General features: G+C 37.6%; 2 protein-coding genes across 3 annotated transcripts; both read right to left on the reverse strand.

Moving 5' to 3' along the window:
- Window positions 1–241: 241 nt before the first annotated feature.
- LOC133720369 (pleiotropic drug resistance protein 3-like) lies at window positions 242–7628 on the reverse strand. Its single transcript, XM_062146627.1, has 24 exons — window positions 7242–7628; window positions 6785–6908; window positions 6539–6624; window positions 6325–6409; window positions 6055–6214; window positions 5887–5963; window positions 5713–5766; window positions 5529–5619; window positions 5118–5419; window positions 4770–5048; window positions 4327–4640; window positions 3997–4157; window positions 3809–3912; window positions 3567–3720; window positions 3338–3460; window positions 3167–3237; window positions 2727–3059; window positions 2340–2630; window positions 2132–2215; window positions 1887–2020; window positions 1551–1778; window positions 1209–1380; window positions 859–1113; window positions 242–752 (listed from the first exon to the last, which is right to left on the reverse strand). The coding sequence occupies exons 1-24, from the start codon at window positions 7622–7624 to the stop codon at window positions 486–488; spliced, it is 4332 nt and encodes a 1443-aa protein (XP_062002611.1). The 5' UTR covers window positions 7625–7628; the 3' UTR covers window positions 242–485.
- A 1681-nt stretch (window positions 7629–9309) lies between these two features.
- Window positions 9310–13900, reverse strand: LOC133720974 (probable receptor-like protein kinase At5g18500). Of its 2 annotated transcripts, none has more exons than XM_062147467.1 (9): window positions 13493–13900; window positions 13272–13378; window positions 12193–12877; window positions 11998–12102; window positions 11595–11717; window positions 11353–11523; window positions 11064–11193; window positions 10327–10539; window positions 9310–9757 (listed from the first exon to the last, which is right to left on the reverse strand). In XM_062147467.1, the coding sequence occupies exons 3-9, from the start codon at window positions 12855–12857 to the stop codon at window positions 9632–9634; spliced, it is 1533 nt and encodes a 510-aa protein (XP_062003451.1). In that variant the 5' UTR covers window positions 12858–12877; window positions 13272–13378; window positions 13493–13900; the 3' UTR covers window positions 9310–9631. The 2 variants fall into 2 exon arrangements, with proteins under 2 accessions (XP_062003451.1, XP_062003452.1); XM_062147468.1 differs by having other exon boundaries at window positions 13489–13900.
- Between the last annotated feature and the right edge of the window lie 599 nt (window positions 13901–14499).

Consider the following 14499-nt stretch of genomic DNA (forward strand, 5'->3'; position numbering starts at 1 on the left):
CCATATAGTGAGAGGAATTTGTAGTTAACTAGATGCAATTTTAAGAGGGAGAAATTAGAAGTCAGAGGATCCATTTGAAATCCTTACTTCTTATGAAGTTCTGAAAGGGTAGTAGATCTATGCTTTGCGACGGATTTGGTAATAAAGAGGAGTTTCAGTTTCCTCTACAAGCGAAAAAAATGAAAATCTGGAAGGAACATGTTAAGACTTTGCTGGGTCGTTTGTGCACTCGATCTAATGTGTTTGCTAATAGTATGCTTATGTAAAGTCTAGCTGTACAAGCGAAAAGTTTGAAAAAGACTGTTTTGAAATTTCACAAGCTAGTTGGTGCTGCCTTCATTTATAGATGAATATATAAAGTTACAACCATATGCTACCACTGATAGTAACTACAACGAAGCAAAGAAATGGTTTCCTGGCTATGGTACGGTATATACTGATATGTGTTGCGCACATCCGTTCTATGAGAAGAGAGGACTTTTTTATCACCTCCTTTGGAAGTTCAACCGTCCGATACAGTAGGCGAAAATAGATGCAAAAGCTATGGGAAATGCAACGAGAACTAGTGCCACCAGAGCCAACTGATCATGGTGAAACCCAAAGTAGTCTTTCAAGAAGGCAGACACTGTTTTGGGTTCCCCAAATATGATAATCTCCTTGTTTATGTCTCCATATTGTGAAGTGAGCAAACCATTTAGTGACCAAGATGAGGGAGTCAGGTAATACAACCAAATCCACCATTTCGGAATTTGCTGCAAGAACAACAACATATCAAAGTCATATATATTTCCTAATTCTTACTATAGCTCTCTACTTGGATCCAAACATGTTAAGGAGAATTAGTAGGCTCAGGCTTACCGGCTTAGGAATCACAAAACCAGCAAACAGGTTATACACTGTGTAGAACACTGAAGATAGAATTGCAGCTACCATGAAGTTTGGTGTCAACGAAACGAGCATCATTCCCATGTAATTGTAGTATAGCAGTGAACAAAATAAGGCATAGAAGTACCAGAAAACCTTATATGCTGAAGCATAATACCCAATCATTGGATATGTGATGATCACAAATAAGAGTGCCTGGATAAATATATAGGGAAGTTCAACCACCACCTATAGATAGCAAGAACTTAGCACAATAAGAATTTTAATTAAGCTTCTTGTGAGTACTTAAAACTTGTAAGTAGACATTTCTAAGAAAAGTGTACCTGTGCAACCGAAAAGGCCAATGGTGAATACATCCCCACAAATTTTTCGCGATACATGACAGTTCTCTCTGTGGCAACATATTGCAGAACAGTTGCGCAGTTATTTATGCCCAAGAAGATGACACCGGCATACATAGAACCAAGTATATTGAATAAGTTCTGCTGGTCGGTTCTAACAGAATATTGATCCAAATTAAAACAGAAAAAGTGGTGGTTAGATATGAGTATGTGTAACACTGTAACTTATGAATAGGATAGAATACTTTTGTTTATTATTTTCCATTAGATGAAACTTCAAAAACATGCACACTGCAGGCACACAGAGAGCAGATAAGTACTTACATTTTCCTCCCTTGGTTCCAATACAATGTCCCGAAAATTAGAGATGATACAACCGTATGCATGATGCGCATCAAGTTATATGACGGACTCCTCCAATAAGACAAGTGCTGCTTCCATAGGCAAGATTTGAACTGCATCCAGCCATTTTGTGAAAAGCGTGTAGCAAAATGCAGATCTCTGGAACCAGGAGGTGGAGTACTCAACTGTCTTGCAAGCTCTATATTATTCCTGCAAATGTATTATAGGAAAGCTGTCATATCAGGCAAACATTTAACATAAAAAAATTTCAACATTACTCAATACCACGTAACTAGATAATTAATTAACTGTACTCACCCATATAAACTAGATTCTCTGTATATTTGGGCAAAATCAACACCATGTTCAGCTTCAGCTGATGTAGAAGTGATGTCTAACATCCATGTAGCTGGATTGTAGTTACTTTTGATCTTTTGAACGCCAGGAATACTCTGCCATAAAGTTTATAAAGAAAGAAAGTTCAGCAGACCGAAGTTTTGTTCAAACTTATTTTGCTTGAGGCAACTAGTATGTCCCAGTCCTGACGACAGAAGCAAACTAACCTGAAAATATTCGATAACTCTACTCGAGTGCTGACCCACCTGTCCTGAGTAGATCATATGCCCTCCAGTTTTCAAAAGAATTAGCTTCATTTGAAGAATAAGAAATTACTCATCAAGATTTGATAAAAAACTTGCTGCAACTTGTAAGACACTGTAACAACCTTGTCTAAGCATGATGCAAACTACAAACAAAGCCTTTTGGTTTTACCTCATCAAATGCTTCAAATATATCAATATTCGGTTGGTGGATGGTGCAAACAATTGTTCTTCCCGTATCAGCTACATTCTTCACTGCTCGCATGACTATTGCAGCAGCTCTTGCGTCCAAACCAGTTGTAGGTTCATCCATGAAGATTATGGACGGATTTGAAACAAGCTCGACAGCAATTGTAAGCCGCTTACGCTGCTCATTTGATAGACCACTAACACCAGGTATTCCGACCAAGGCATCTTTTATTCCATCAAGCTCAATGGTCTCAAGGACTTCATTGACAAACTCCTGTTACAGATGACATAGTATCTTTAGACAATATTATCTCAAAAATGAATTTAAAACCAAACATTTGATTCAGTATTCTATAAATGTCAGTCTTACAGTTTTTGTCTTTGAGTCAATCCGAGAAGCCAGGCGCAGCCAAGCAGAAAACATCAAAGACTCTTCTACAGTGATTTGTGGAGAATGAACATCGGTTTGCTCACAGTAACCCAATACCCTAGCAAATGTTTCTTGAACCTTGGGATATCCACCAATCTTTATGTCTCCTTCAATGCAGCCAGTAGTCTTTCTGCCTGCAAGAACATCAAGAAGAGTAGTTTTCCCAGCGCCGCTGACGCCCATCAATGCTGTAAGAACACCAGGTCTAAATGCCCCTGTAATGTCACTTAGAAGTTGAAGTTTCTTCTGATTAAATCCTGGCTCCCTGGTTTCCTGGAACACGAATATAAGCAAGAAACAAACAACGTCATGTGATGTCAAAAGCTTTTAACACTACAAACACATCAAACTTTATACTAATTAATCCCAAATAGGGTTACCATAGGAATAACATAGTATTGCACATCTTGGAAAACCAGTGTCAATGGAGTAAAGGGTAAGACCATCTTGCCTGTTAATTAAAAAAAAAGGCAACAGTAAAATTTGATCTGTGGAATCATAGGAGACAAATAAAGGAACAAAAATCTTATTGTCAAATTTGTAACCAATACCAGTGGTTTTAGAAGGATGAATTCTAGACTTTTCTTTCACTTGGGCATCATCGAGGGAATCATCAGTTCTTTGAATTTGGGCAAGCTTTTCATGTGAAATGATACCATGAGATGATCCGGGAGCTGAATGTAGATAATGGGAGGAACCAATGTGTTTTAAGTTCCAGTTCTCGAGTTAAAATAGAATAACAGAAAGAAAAAAAAGAAAAGGAAAGGAAAGTTAACTTACACTTCAAGAAACTCAAGGACAAGATGTATCCTATATTGAAAATCATTGTGAATCCAAATAAGGCACCAAGTGATATCCAGTAGAAATATCCATCAAAGTTTAGTCCACGGCTTTCAAGGGTTTTATGCCCGATAGTAATGTTCGTTGATGGCATCTAAAGATAATATGATTAGTAAACTGAAGAATGTAATTTCAATTACCTCAAATAAGACTAATTAGCAGAAATGACATTAGTTGCTCACTGTTTGCCATCTTGGAGAAAGAAACTCGTTCACAGAGAGGCCTATCTCCCCATATGTCAGTGGGGAAACCCAAAATCCCCACTCTAACCAACCAGGCATGGAAGCTGCAAGCACCAACATAACTAATTACATATGTTTCTTCAGCTGATTTTAATAAAAGAAAGGGAGAGAAGGTAAACTAGCATTACGTTTTTTGATAATGAATCCGCTGAATAGTAACAGAAACAATATTGCAAAACTACCGGCTGTCATTGCGGCAACCATGGTCTGAAAGAATGATGCCAGGAAGCGAAACATGGATATTGATGTTAAATGAACGGCAAAAAGTAGAAAGAACTGGAGGATGAACCTGAAAGAAAATCATATCATAACAAAAGTTCAGCCACAATTAGCATAGTGTGAAATATCTTGTGCACTTAACTTCCAGAAACATTAAGATGACAAGTCGATAAACTCACTATGATTCAAAGCAAACTCAAAGCACAAATAACATAAGCTTATTGTTCACTTGAACTCACTTTTGGAACTCAGGACTGTATCCAATGACATAGTAAGTAAGAGAAGTCCAGACCAGGGCTTCTACAAATGAAACAGGTACTTTCAGTAGTGTTGCCGGAATTGCATAAGCCCAAGCTGGATAAAAACACAGGTCTCTCTGCTTATAGAAAACTTCTAGTCTTTGAAGTGTCATAGACAACTCAGGAATTCCATCCACGAGAAGTATGGTAAGAGCAAAGAATAGGGAACCCATGTAGTAGTTTGCATGAAGAACATCAATATCCATACGAGTCCTCAGAAATACAGTCATGGTGATAAATGCAATGATGATAAGCTGCAGTGAAAAAATGTTAGCATGTCTCAGAATTCCCAAGTCCTTTGATATAGACATAAAAATAGGAATTATAAGTGTTCAACTCCAAAATGAGTTTAAAGGTATAAATGCAATAGCACAAACTCTGACCTGAACTGTCTTGAATACATAGATAAAAGAATTCCTCTTCATGAGAAGAAGTTCTCTTGACGAACAAGCTCTAAAAAGTTCCCATTTAGAAAGAGAATACACACTAAAGGAAAGAGCATTGTTATTGTCTTGAAGCTTATCAAATGGCTCTAAAAGATCCTCATCTAGCTTCTTCCCAAAAGAAGATGCCTTGAATTTTTTCGAGAACATATCAACTGAGACATAATTGTGAGGTTCCGTGCGGTACCAATAGTGTGCTTGATCTTTCTTAGAGATTACCTGCAGAACAAGATGTTAATTTATGCGTTAATATGAAGAAATGAAAATTATAAGCTGCAATTCACTTGCCTCTTGGATGAAATCAGCAACCCCTTTCCTCTCAGGACACTTGAACCCACAATCCTCAAAAAACTCCAAGACATGATCCCGTGGACCATGATAAACAATCTTCCCTTCTGACATTAAAATAAGGTCATCAAAGAGCTCAAACGTCTCCGGTGCTGGCTGAAGAAGAGAAACTAGTAAAGTAGAATCTGTTATATGCACCAGCTGCTGAAGACAAGCAACAATTTGGAATGCAGTGGAACTGTCTAGACCATTTGTTATCTCATCCATGAACAAAGCTTTTGTGGGACCAATGATCATCTCCGCTGAAAAATTACCATTCACATCCAAGATAGGTCAAAGTTGATGTTGAAAATCAGTAACTTCAGTAACAACAAGCAAATGCTAATTATGACCAATCTCTATTTGCATTACCTGTTGTCAACCTCTTCTTTTGACCACCAGATATACCTCTTAGCATGGCATCTCCAACTAGAGTGTCAGCACATATATCAAGTCCAAGGATCTACAAAATGATGACCATAAATTGTAACAAACTAAGAAATACTTATGCAGACACAAATTATAGGAAAAGAGACTAAAAATTGAACAGAGTGACCTTCAAAATGTAGTCCGTCTGGAGGGTTCTTTTCAGTCCTTGGAGAGAAATTGCCTGTTACAAGTTTTTTCAATGTCATAACAAAGGGAGCATAACCTTGACCGATAACACAAGGTGCAACATACAAATGAACTCATAAACAAGGAACGATCATATAAGAAAAGCTTGAAGTACCTTCATGTAAGTATCTATATCTGGATGTGGAATAATCCCTGCCTCCTTCTCCCTTTTACTGACTTCCAGCATAATATCTTTGTAGGCAGAAAACAAATAACCATTACTATCCTGTATCAATAAGTTGTATACAACTAATAATAATCATCTAGAACACAACAAACCTACCGGCTCGGCTTCCAATACCCTGACAGCGAGCTGAAAAATCAAGTATTTCCCTGACAGTCATCTGAGGAATATGCAGGTCGAATTGGCTTATATAAGCTGATGTTTTCTGGGGGACGAACTCTGCTAGCTTCTGTCCATTGTAAGTAACTTCACCAGAGAACTATTGGACAAAAAGTCATTGAACAAACCAAGCAACTATGAAGTAAGAAAACAAACTTCTCCCAAGCAACTCATAAACAAAGATATTCAAGTATAAAGATACTACAAAACCTTGAGCGATTTTTCCAGATTTCCTGATAGAGCCTTTAAAAAGGAGGTCTTCCCGCATCCTGGGGGGCCAAGCAGTAAAGTTAACCTGCAATAGAATGAATAAGCACCGAAAGGTCCATTAATATAATTGGTTCATATACAACAAAGACCCAAAGATTAAAAGGAAGTCGGATTAGGTAAGTTGAACTTAGTAAAGGGAATGACGGTAGCCTACCTTCCAGGCTTTATTGAACCACAAAAGTCTTTGATAATGCTTATCTTGGCCTCTTGTGTCTTAGAACCTAGAAACTTGGCAAAGAGCTGTGCAGAAAAATCAAATCATGTTTAGTAGTCCTGAAGTCCAGTTGAACATATATAGTACTTGTAAGCTACTGTACTCTGGAGGCAAAAAAGGATGAGCATCCTACTTATATTGTTTACACAATTTATTGCATATATGGAGCGAACTTTTTCTACTTACAGAAAGCGTGCTTCTGACAGAGTTCCAAAGAGTTGGGAGGGGCTTTCCATGAACTACCTCACACACTGCTTCGACACTGAGATTCTTATACCTCACCTCCACAGTGGGCAACTTTACTCCAACCCTACAAAAACAGTTAAGGATGAACCCCAAGGGAACATTTAATACCACATGAATGAATAGACTAACAGAATGAATACAATCATCGAATGTACTATCAGCACATCAGAATGGAAGTTTAGGTAAATTGAGATATGACAACACTTCAGAACTATCAACAACGTACACCTTATCTGACTTGACTATTAAGATTTCTATATGCATAATGACTGGATTCAAATATCCACTGGCATCTACACTTAAAGTAGACCGTTCAAGTATACGTGTAAGTGCATCATCAGCTCCATTTGAATTGACACATATATTATAAGCAGGCAAAAGAGAAGCCAGGGATTACTTGTCTATCCTTTTTCTGATTTTACGTAAGAGACGAAGGTTGTCATTCTCAATGTGCTTGATGAGCTTGTCTATGAAGACATGCTTTTCCATAGCTCCAAGCTTGGTAACATCAACCACCTGCTTTCCTTCACCATCAAGTTCATTTCCATCATCACCCTTGTCAAACAAAGATGATTTGAGCCGTTCAAACGTTGGCAGTCTCTCAATGGCTGCCCACTGCACAGCATATTGAGCATCAGTGTCATCTTTGGCAGAACTCAATGCTGAATTGGCTCGGAAACTGGAGTTACGACTCTGAATCGATGACCTAAAGCTTCTTCCTATCTCTTCCAACTCAATTCTTAGCGACTCTATGTCATCTCTGCCAACCATCTGAGCCATAGTTGTTAACTTTGTGACAGTTTGAAGAATAACTGACTGGAGGAGTATATAAATATGCAGGATACTTAAGCTGGCATTATTCTTATCCTTGGTGTCCAAGAAAGTTGAAAATGATGCTAGTTAGAATATATTCTTGAAGGAGAGAAATTCAAAAAAAAAAAAACAAAAACAAAAAACATGTGAGCTAGTAAGGGTGAATCATTGACTTGTTCAGGATTGATCTATAATAATCTAAAGAGCATTTAGATATATTAACTAATTAATCAGGATCATTTCTAAACCCTGGCTCTTTCAGTAAGCCACTAAGCCAATATATCCTGTATAGCTCAATCATACTGCTTCATAAACACATTTCTGCTGTGATAGAGCAGGGTTTCAGTCAAACAAGACAGTTTCGAGCAAGTGAATATTCGATTATGGATTATAAAACAGCCGGCCAAGTAACCATTGTAACGATATACTACGTACTGCAAAGGATCAAACTTGCCATATCTCAAAATCAGTGTTCCTTGGTTGGCTATCCACTAGTTCAAACTCAATGTGATAAAATATTGAGCTGACTAATTCAATGGAGTCTTAACAGAGAAGAATACTTGGGAAATAAGAATGACATGAGGTTTTGCATTACTACCCTTTGTTGCGCACCACATGTTAGAAATTATTAAACAGAAGGGTGACGATATATTTGTACTTAATTATCATTATCAATTTGACTAAACAAAGGTAAGTCAATTTAACAAAACAAAACACTGCCTTGCTTGGTAAGAGATACAAGATAACCATGCATCGTTCTATGACTAATGCATTATGAACCTATCTGTCACTGTCTTTGACTCTTTGTTGCCCCATCCCTCTTTTTCATACATTATAGCTCACCATGTTCTTATGTAGAGGGCAGTAAAAATTTGTTACCTTATAGTCATCGGACTCGGAACACAGCTGAACTGATGATCAGCAGATTCTGTGCAAAGAAGAGCCTACCCTGCAATCAAACAGGTAGAGGCATTGATCGACATAGCGATGAAAGTTCATAATGCTGTGAATTTTGTTGCAGTGTCAGCCAAAAAAAAAAAAAAAAACTCACCTCAGTAGAACAGAACATTGCTGGGTTTTCTGAGACAAGTAACTTATTCATCTAGCAACAATATGAACAAATTGGGTGCCTGGCTTAATACTAAGACCAAAAGGCAACCATGACAGTGAAAATTATATAATCAATACCCCATTTCAAACTATTACGTGACCCATTTCAAACTTTTACCTTCCATCATTCCATGGCCTTAATACTATGGCTTTTACAATATAATTTAAATGCTTACATGTTATTTTTCTTCCGAAACAACCGCGAAGCATAGTATAATGTAATTTGAAACCAGAGTTTCATAGACGATTGAAAGTTCAAGGCGTCATTAACAAGCTCATAGTTATTGATTCTTGAAAGCAACAACAGATACTCATTCAACTTTCCATTCTTTCTTTTACCCTATGGTTTTCTGTCACTTAAGTATGAACAGAGCTGTGCCTTGAGATTCAGACTTCAAAGACTTAGTAGGGAGGTAGATGCTTCTTCATTGTAGTTTCTTATTTATCTTTTCCATATTGAGCATTTACAGTAAATAATTACATGCAGTAGCTTTCATAAAGATCCAATGTGAACTCCATGAGAGTTGGTCAAATTTAGGCAATCAGACTAAAGAGGAGCATTGCATCCAACAAATTTGAAGATCAACCATTCTGTACACACAATCAATGTCTCGGGTTCTCCACTGTTCACAAATACCACCACTTCCATACACAAACAATATATATTTCTTAATCTACAAGAAATAAAAAAGAGGGGAGGATAAAAACAAAGAATATGAGGACCATCTCCTCTCCCACATGAGCCCCTCCCCCCATGACCTAGATAGTACGAGCTCGACAAACCCAAGAATTTAAGAGTAGAAAAAAAAATTATGAATTACCCTCAATATACTTCTTAGATCCTGAAATCAATTACTGGTTTTATTATCGCTGTTGGTAGTCTCTACTCTCTGATCTTGAAACAGGATAATCACTCCGATCAGTATCTGAATTTTCCTTTTGGGAGTCGATCTCCATGCTACCTGCTTGAGTCCTTCGGTTCCTTCGATCCTGAGCAGCAAGAAGAAAACTTATACTCAGAAAAACAGCTGAAAATATATTGCTGAGCTCAATTTCTAAAACTTAATATCCAGTCATTAGCTAGCCTTTCTCAATTGAAAGACCTGATTGGGGATCAGTAGAAACTAAAAAGCCTTGAATCCTATAAGCTTTGAAAAGAAAACAGTTTAGAATATTGGAAAACAAAATGAAGAGATAAAGATTGGGCTATAGAAACTGTCAAACTGGGCAGAAAAGAATGAAAAAGAGCAATGGAGAATCAGTTATGTTTTGCAGGGGAAATTTGGTCATTATATTGACATTTGATTAATTTAGTCAAAGCAAGAAAGTTCTACAGCCTCGTTCATTTGAAAGGAAACACCCAAGGCAGATATAATGTTCGAGAAGATATAACAAGGCCAAAATAAGAACATATATGACTAGAAACTAGAATTAGATTTCTTCCCAGTATTCAAAAGTAGCCATACCAAATTAGAAATATTGTGGGCTCATACTCTACCCATACATGAATTAAACTTGCAATCCATGAGAATATGTGTTCCAAAGAATAAGAAACTGACCTCTCTTGGTATAGGATACTCTTCGGACTCGAGCATACGGACAACTTGGCTCATCTTAGGTCGTTTTTCAGAATCTGGATCAACACACCTCAAAGCAGTCAAGAGTGCTCGTTTTAAGGCTCTTGTTGATGGTCTGACTTCAATGTTTGGGTCCACCACTTCTTCTGATCTTCTGTTCCCAACCATCATTTTAAGCCAATCAACCAGATTTACCTGTGAGAGTTAAGAGTCAACATTAAATAAAACTTCCAGACAGTTATCTAGCCAAGGAAAAAGAAACAAAATCAAAAAGTGATCAGAAGATTACATGAAATGAGAACATGCTAGATAATTAGTACTTGTTTGATTGACCACAGAAACAAGTCATGGGTATAATTATGACTTTATGCATACAGTTATGGATAAGCTCTGCCACACAGTCATGTTGCTGGGAGCTATCTAGTCTAACTACGTCAAAAACTACTGGTGCATACATTCTAGGACACTAAACATTAGCTTCTGTGGCAGATGCTAAAGTATTGCTATTGGGGAAGCTTGGACTGATAACTGGACTATGATCATAGAATGCACTTGTCAACAAAAATAGTACAGTAGAACTTGTAGTTACAAAAATAGTTTTACTAAATCAAAATCTAACTTGCCTCTTGTGCCTTTATGATTGTGTGCTGACACAAATTCGGTATCAGAGGATGATTAGATTAACTTCCTATATAGTATATGTTAAAGCTTGTGAATACCTCAGGAGCAGGGCGACCATAGTCTACAGGATCTCTTCCAGTGATGGCTTCTAAGAGCAAAACCCCAAAGCTATACACGTCACTCTTTTCATTCAAAAGTCCAGAATTAGCATATTCAGGGGCCACGTATCTGAAAAAAGAAAATTGTGGAAAAATTGGGATAAGGATTGGAAATGAGGAATGACTAATTCTCTAATCAGTCTATAAATATATACTGTGAACATCCAACATTGAAACACACATCATTTCTTGGGGGAAATAGTGGTCATGCTCTAGAAAGAATACTAACCCAAAGGTTCCCATAACACGAGTTGTCACGTGACTTGTCCCCGCACCCAGCAGCTTGGCCAGGCCAAAATCAGATACCTTGGAATTGAACTCGTCATCAATCAATATATTGCTTGATTTAATGTCTCGATGTATCACTTTTGGTTCAATGGCCTCGTGTAAATAACCAAGACTGCAAAAAGTATATCTTGTTAAACAAGAACAGCACCTGGGCATTAAAAGAACATAAATAGTTCGACTTACGCTTTTGCTGTTCCAAGGAGAACCTTTATACGGGCTTCCCAAGTGAGATATCCATGGTGACGCATAGCCCCATGAAGCCACTGCTCCAAGTTTCCATTGTTGACATACTCATAGACCAACATCCTGAGATTCAAAAGGCAATTCAGGCCAACTAATCTTTTTGCATGACCAAAATACTCGTTGCTATTATATAACTTTTGAGAAGAGTATGGCACTATATGCACAACACTGAGAGATCAATGATCAATCAACCTATCATACACCGAAGCCAAAAAAGATACTTCCCCCATCGCCCCCACGAACCAAAAAAAAAAAAAATTCTAGTGAACTACATGTACTTTCGATAACCCATTTTATGGATTCAATAAAATATGAACTTGTTTGCTTCAAAACAAAGAGGTACCTGTGAGTCCCTTCGACGCAGTATCCCAAGAGACGAACCAAATTCTTGTGGCGCACATGGCCAATTGCTTCAACTTCCACTCTAAATTCTTTCTCTGCTTGGCCACTAAAGAAATAACAGTTTGAGTTAATACAAGAACATGGAAACAAGAGTGGACAAACCACAATCGAATCAGGATATAAACAGTCAACTCACAGGTTGTTTAGGATCTTTTTAACCGCGACAGGAGTCCCATTGATGAGATTTCCCCGGTAAACAACTCCATATCCACCCTCGCCAAGGACATTTTCCTTTGAAAACCTGTTTGTTGCAAGCTCAAGGTCCCTTAATGTAAACCAGTGGCCCCAACCCAAGTGCGAGAATTCAGGCAGACCAACTAGAGGAGATGGAGCAGTTATGGGATACGATGAAGAAGGCTTATACACTGTACCCGTGGCAGAACTCCCTTCTTCTCCAGATTGAGACCCTCCACCATCTTTTTCTAAATGATTAAATGAACCTGACCGACTACTATTGTCTCCATTCTTTGATTTTCCCATACCCAGATGGACCATAACCTTATCGGATTCTCTGTCACTGGATTTGTCATGAATGGTAAGAAGAATTCCATCACGGGGAACAAATTCACTGGCAGCTATTTGCTCCACTCGAACTTCCTTAATTTCTTTTGAGACAGTTGGGATTTGACTATGGGGAATCTTGGCCCCAGCTTTTCTTGATTTCTTACGCGAAGTGAGGCACAGTGATAGGACAGTAAGGATTATTATGATAAACAATGCAACAGCTATGCCAATCACTTCCCAGACCTTCAGCCCAAAAAAAGCTTCCTTGGATAACTCTGCTTTGAGATCAGAGGCCATTCTATCAGATGCCAAGAAGCCTACACATAACAAAATCTCACATTAACATTGCTTCTGCTTCATCATATCAAAATCTGTTCTTTCAAATCCATTACTCTCTAGTAATGATAAAATTGCAATCTTTTTTACCAATTCCACCGAATAACAATAAAAGAAGAGAACTTGCAAAAACAAAATAAACCAAATAACAAGGATGAAGGCCAAAATCCCAGAAATCAAAGTAGAAAAGCAACCAAAACAGTTCAACAAGCATATGAACAGATCATATCATGAAAAATATACCCATGAGTCCATAACAACTCAAATGTCAACTAGACCAGGTTAAATTTCACATCTTCCACTTAATCATCTCAGCAACATGAACAATATCATTCTATGTCAATAACTCAAAGGACAAACATTCATCTTCTTTACCTCTGTGTAATGAGTCTCAAAACAGCAACCTTGAAATGCCAGATCTTTGAAACCAGTTCGACATTCCTTATCCAAAACCAAGGTAACAAACCCACAATTCCAGATCTCTGACCACAAAAAAAACCCAGAAACCTATGTCAGGTAAGCCTCAATAAACAAAGCCAAGTGAGCCCACTTGACAAAAAAATAACATAAATAGCCAACAAAGCTCGAATACCTACATGGGTTATCTCTTTGTGGGTCAAATGTGCCTCTGAAATCTGAATCTAAGCGGAGATGGAGCTTTCAAGCACCAGCCTTGAACCTTCTCAAAAACCCAAATCCAAAAACAACAAGTTTGATCGTTCAGCTGTGCAAACATGGAAAAAGAAGTTGTGTGTGTGATTGGTGGGGATATAAGAAGAAGGGATGGAGTTATCAGAGGTAGGTGGTGAGTTCAGACTGAGATAGATGATGATGATGTCTTGATACAACATAAGAACATACAGTAAAAGAGAAGCATGGAATTCTGTGATGTCCTTATTGGGATTTCCTTGATCTGTTACGAACATGACTGATTATCAGTCATTTTACTTTAATATTTTTCCCCTCTCACTTTTTTCTTTTCTTTTTTTTGGAGCATTATTATTATTAGTATTACTCTATTGGAATTGATTGATATACCTGTTGGCTAGTGTGGTGTGTATGTGGGGCGCCATATACTGTTGATGTCACTGTAGGCACAGCTCTGCTTGTTTTGGAAGATGTGATTCTCAGTAGGTTGGTTACTTGGTCAACTGGTCAAGCCAAGGCATTTCATGAGATATGGACTTGGAAATTGGAATGCATCTGTTACCAGTTGTCTTGGTGAATTTGACAGGAATTGCTACCAGAATTCCATTAAACCTTACTTGTTTCTCTCGAGTAAATGAAAAAATAACAAGAAAACTACGCGAGTTTCCTTCATAAATTATTGACACGCATATGAATTATTCTGAACTTCTGAAGTATTGATTTACATATCATTGCGAGATTCGCGTCAATTTACGATTTTATTTTTGAAAAAAGTTATAGATATACTATCGTAAATAACGGACGATAACGGTCATCAATCGCAAAACTGTTCGAATTGTAATGGGTTGTAGTGCAATTAAAGATATCAACATCACTAAACATGTAAATGACTAGCACTTGATGAAATATTTACCCGACATAAAATATGAGATTAAGGAACCATCATTGCCTGAAA

Source organism: Rosa rugosa, chromosome 7, assembly GCF_958449725.1.
Source record: "Rosa rugosa chromosome 7, drRosRugo1.1, whole genome shotgun sequence".
NCBI classification, from domain to species: domain Eukaryota; kingdom Viridiplantae; phylum Streptophyta; class Magnoliopsida; order Rosales; family Rosaceae; genus Rosa; species Rosa rugosa.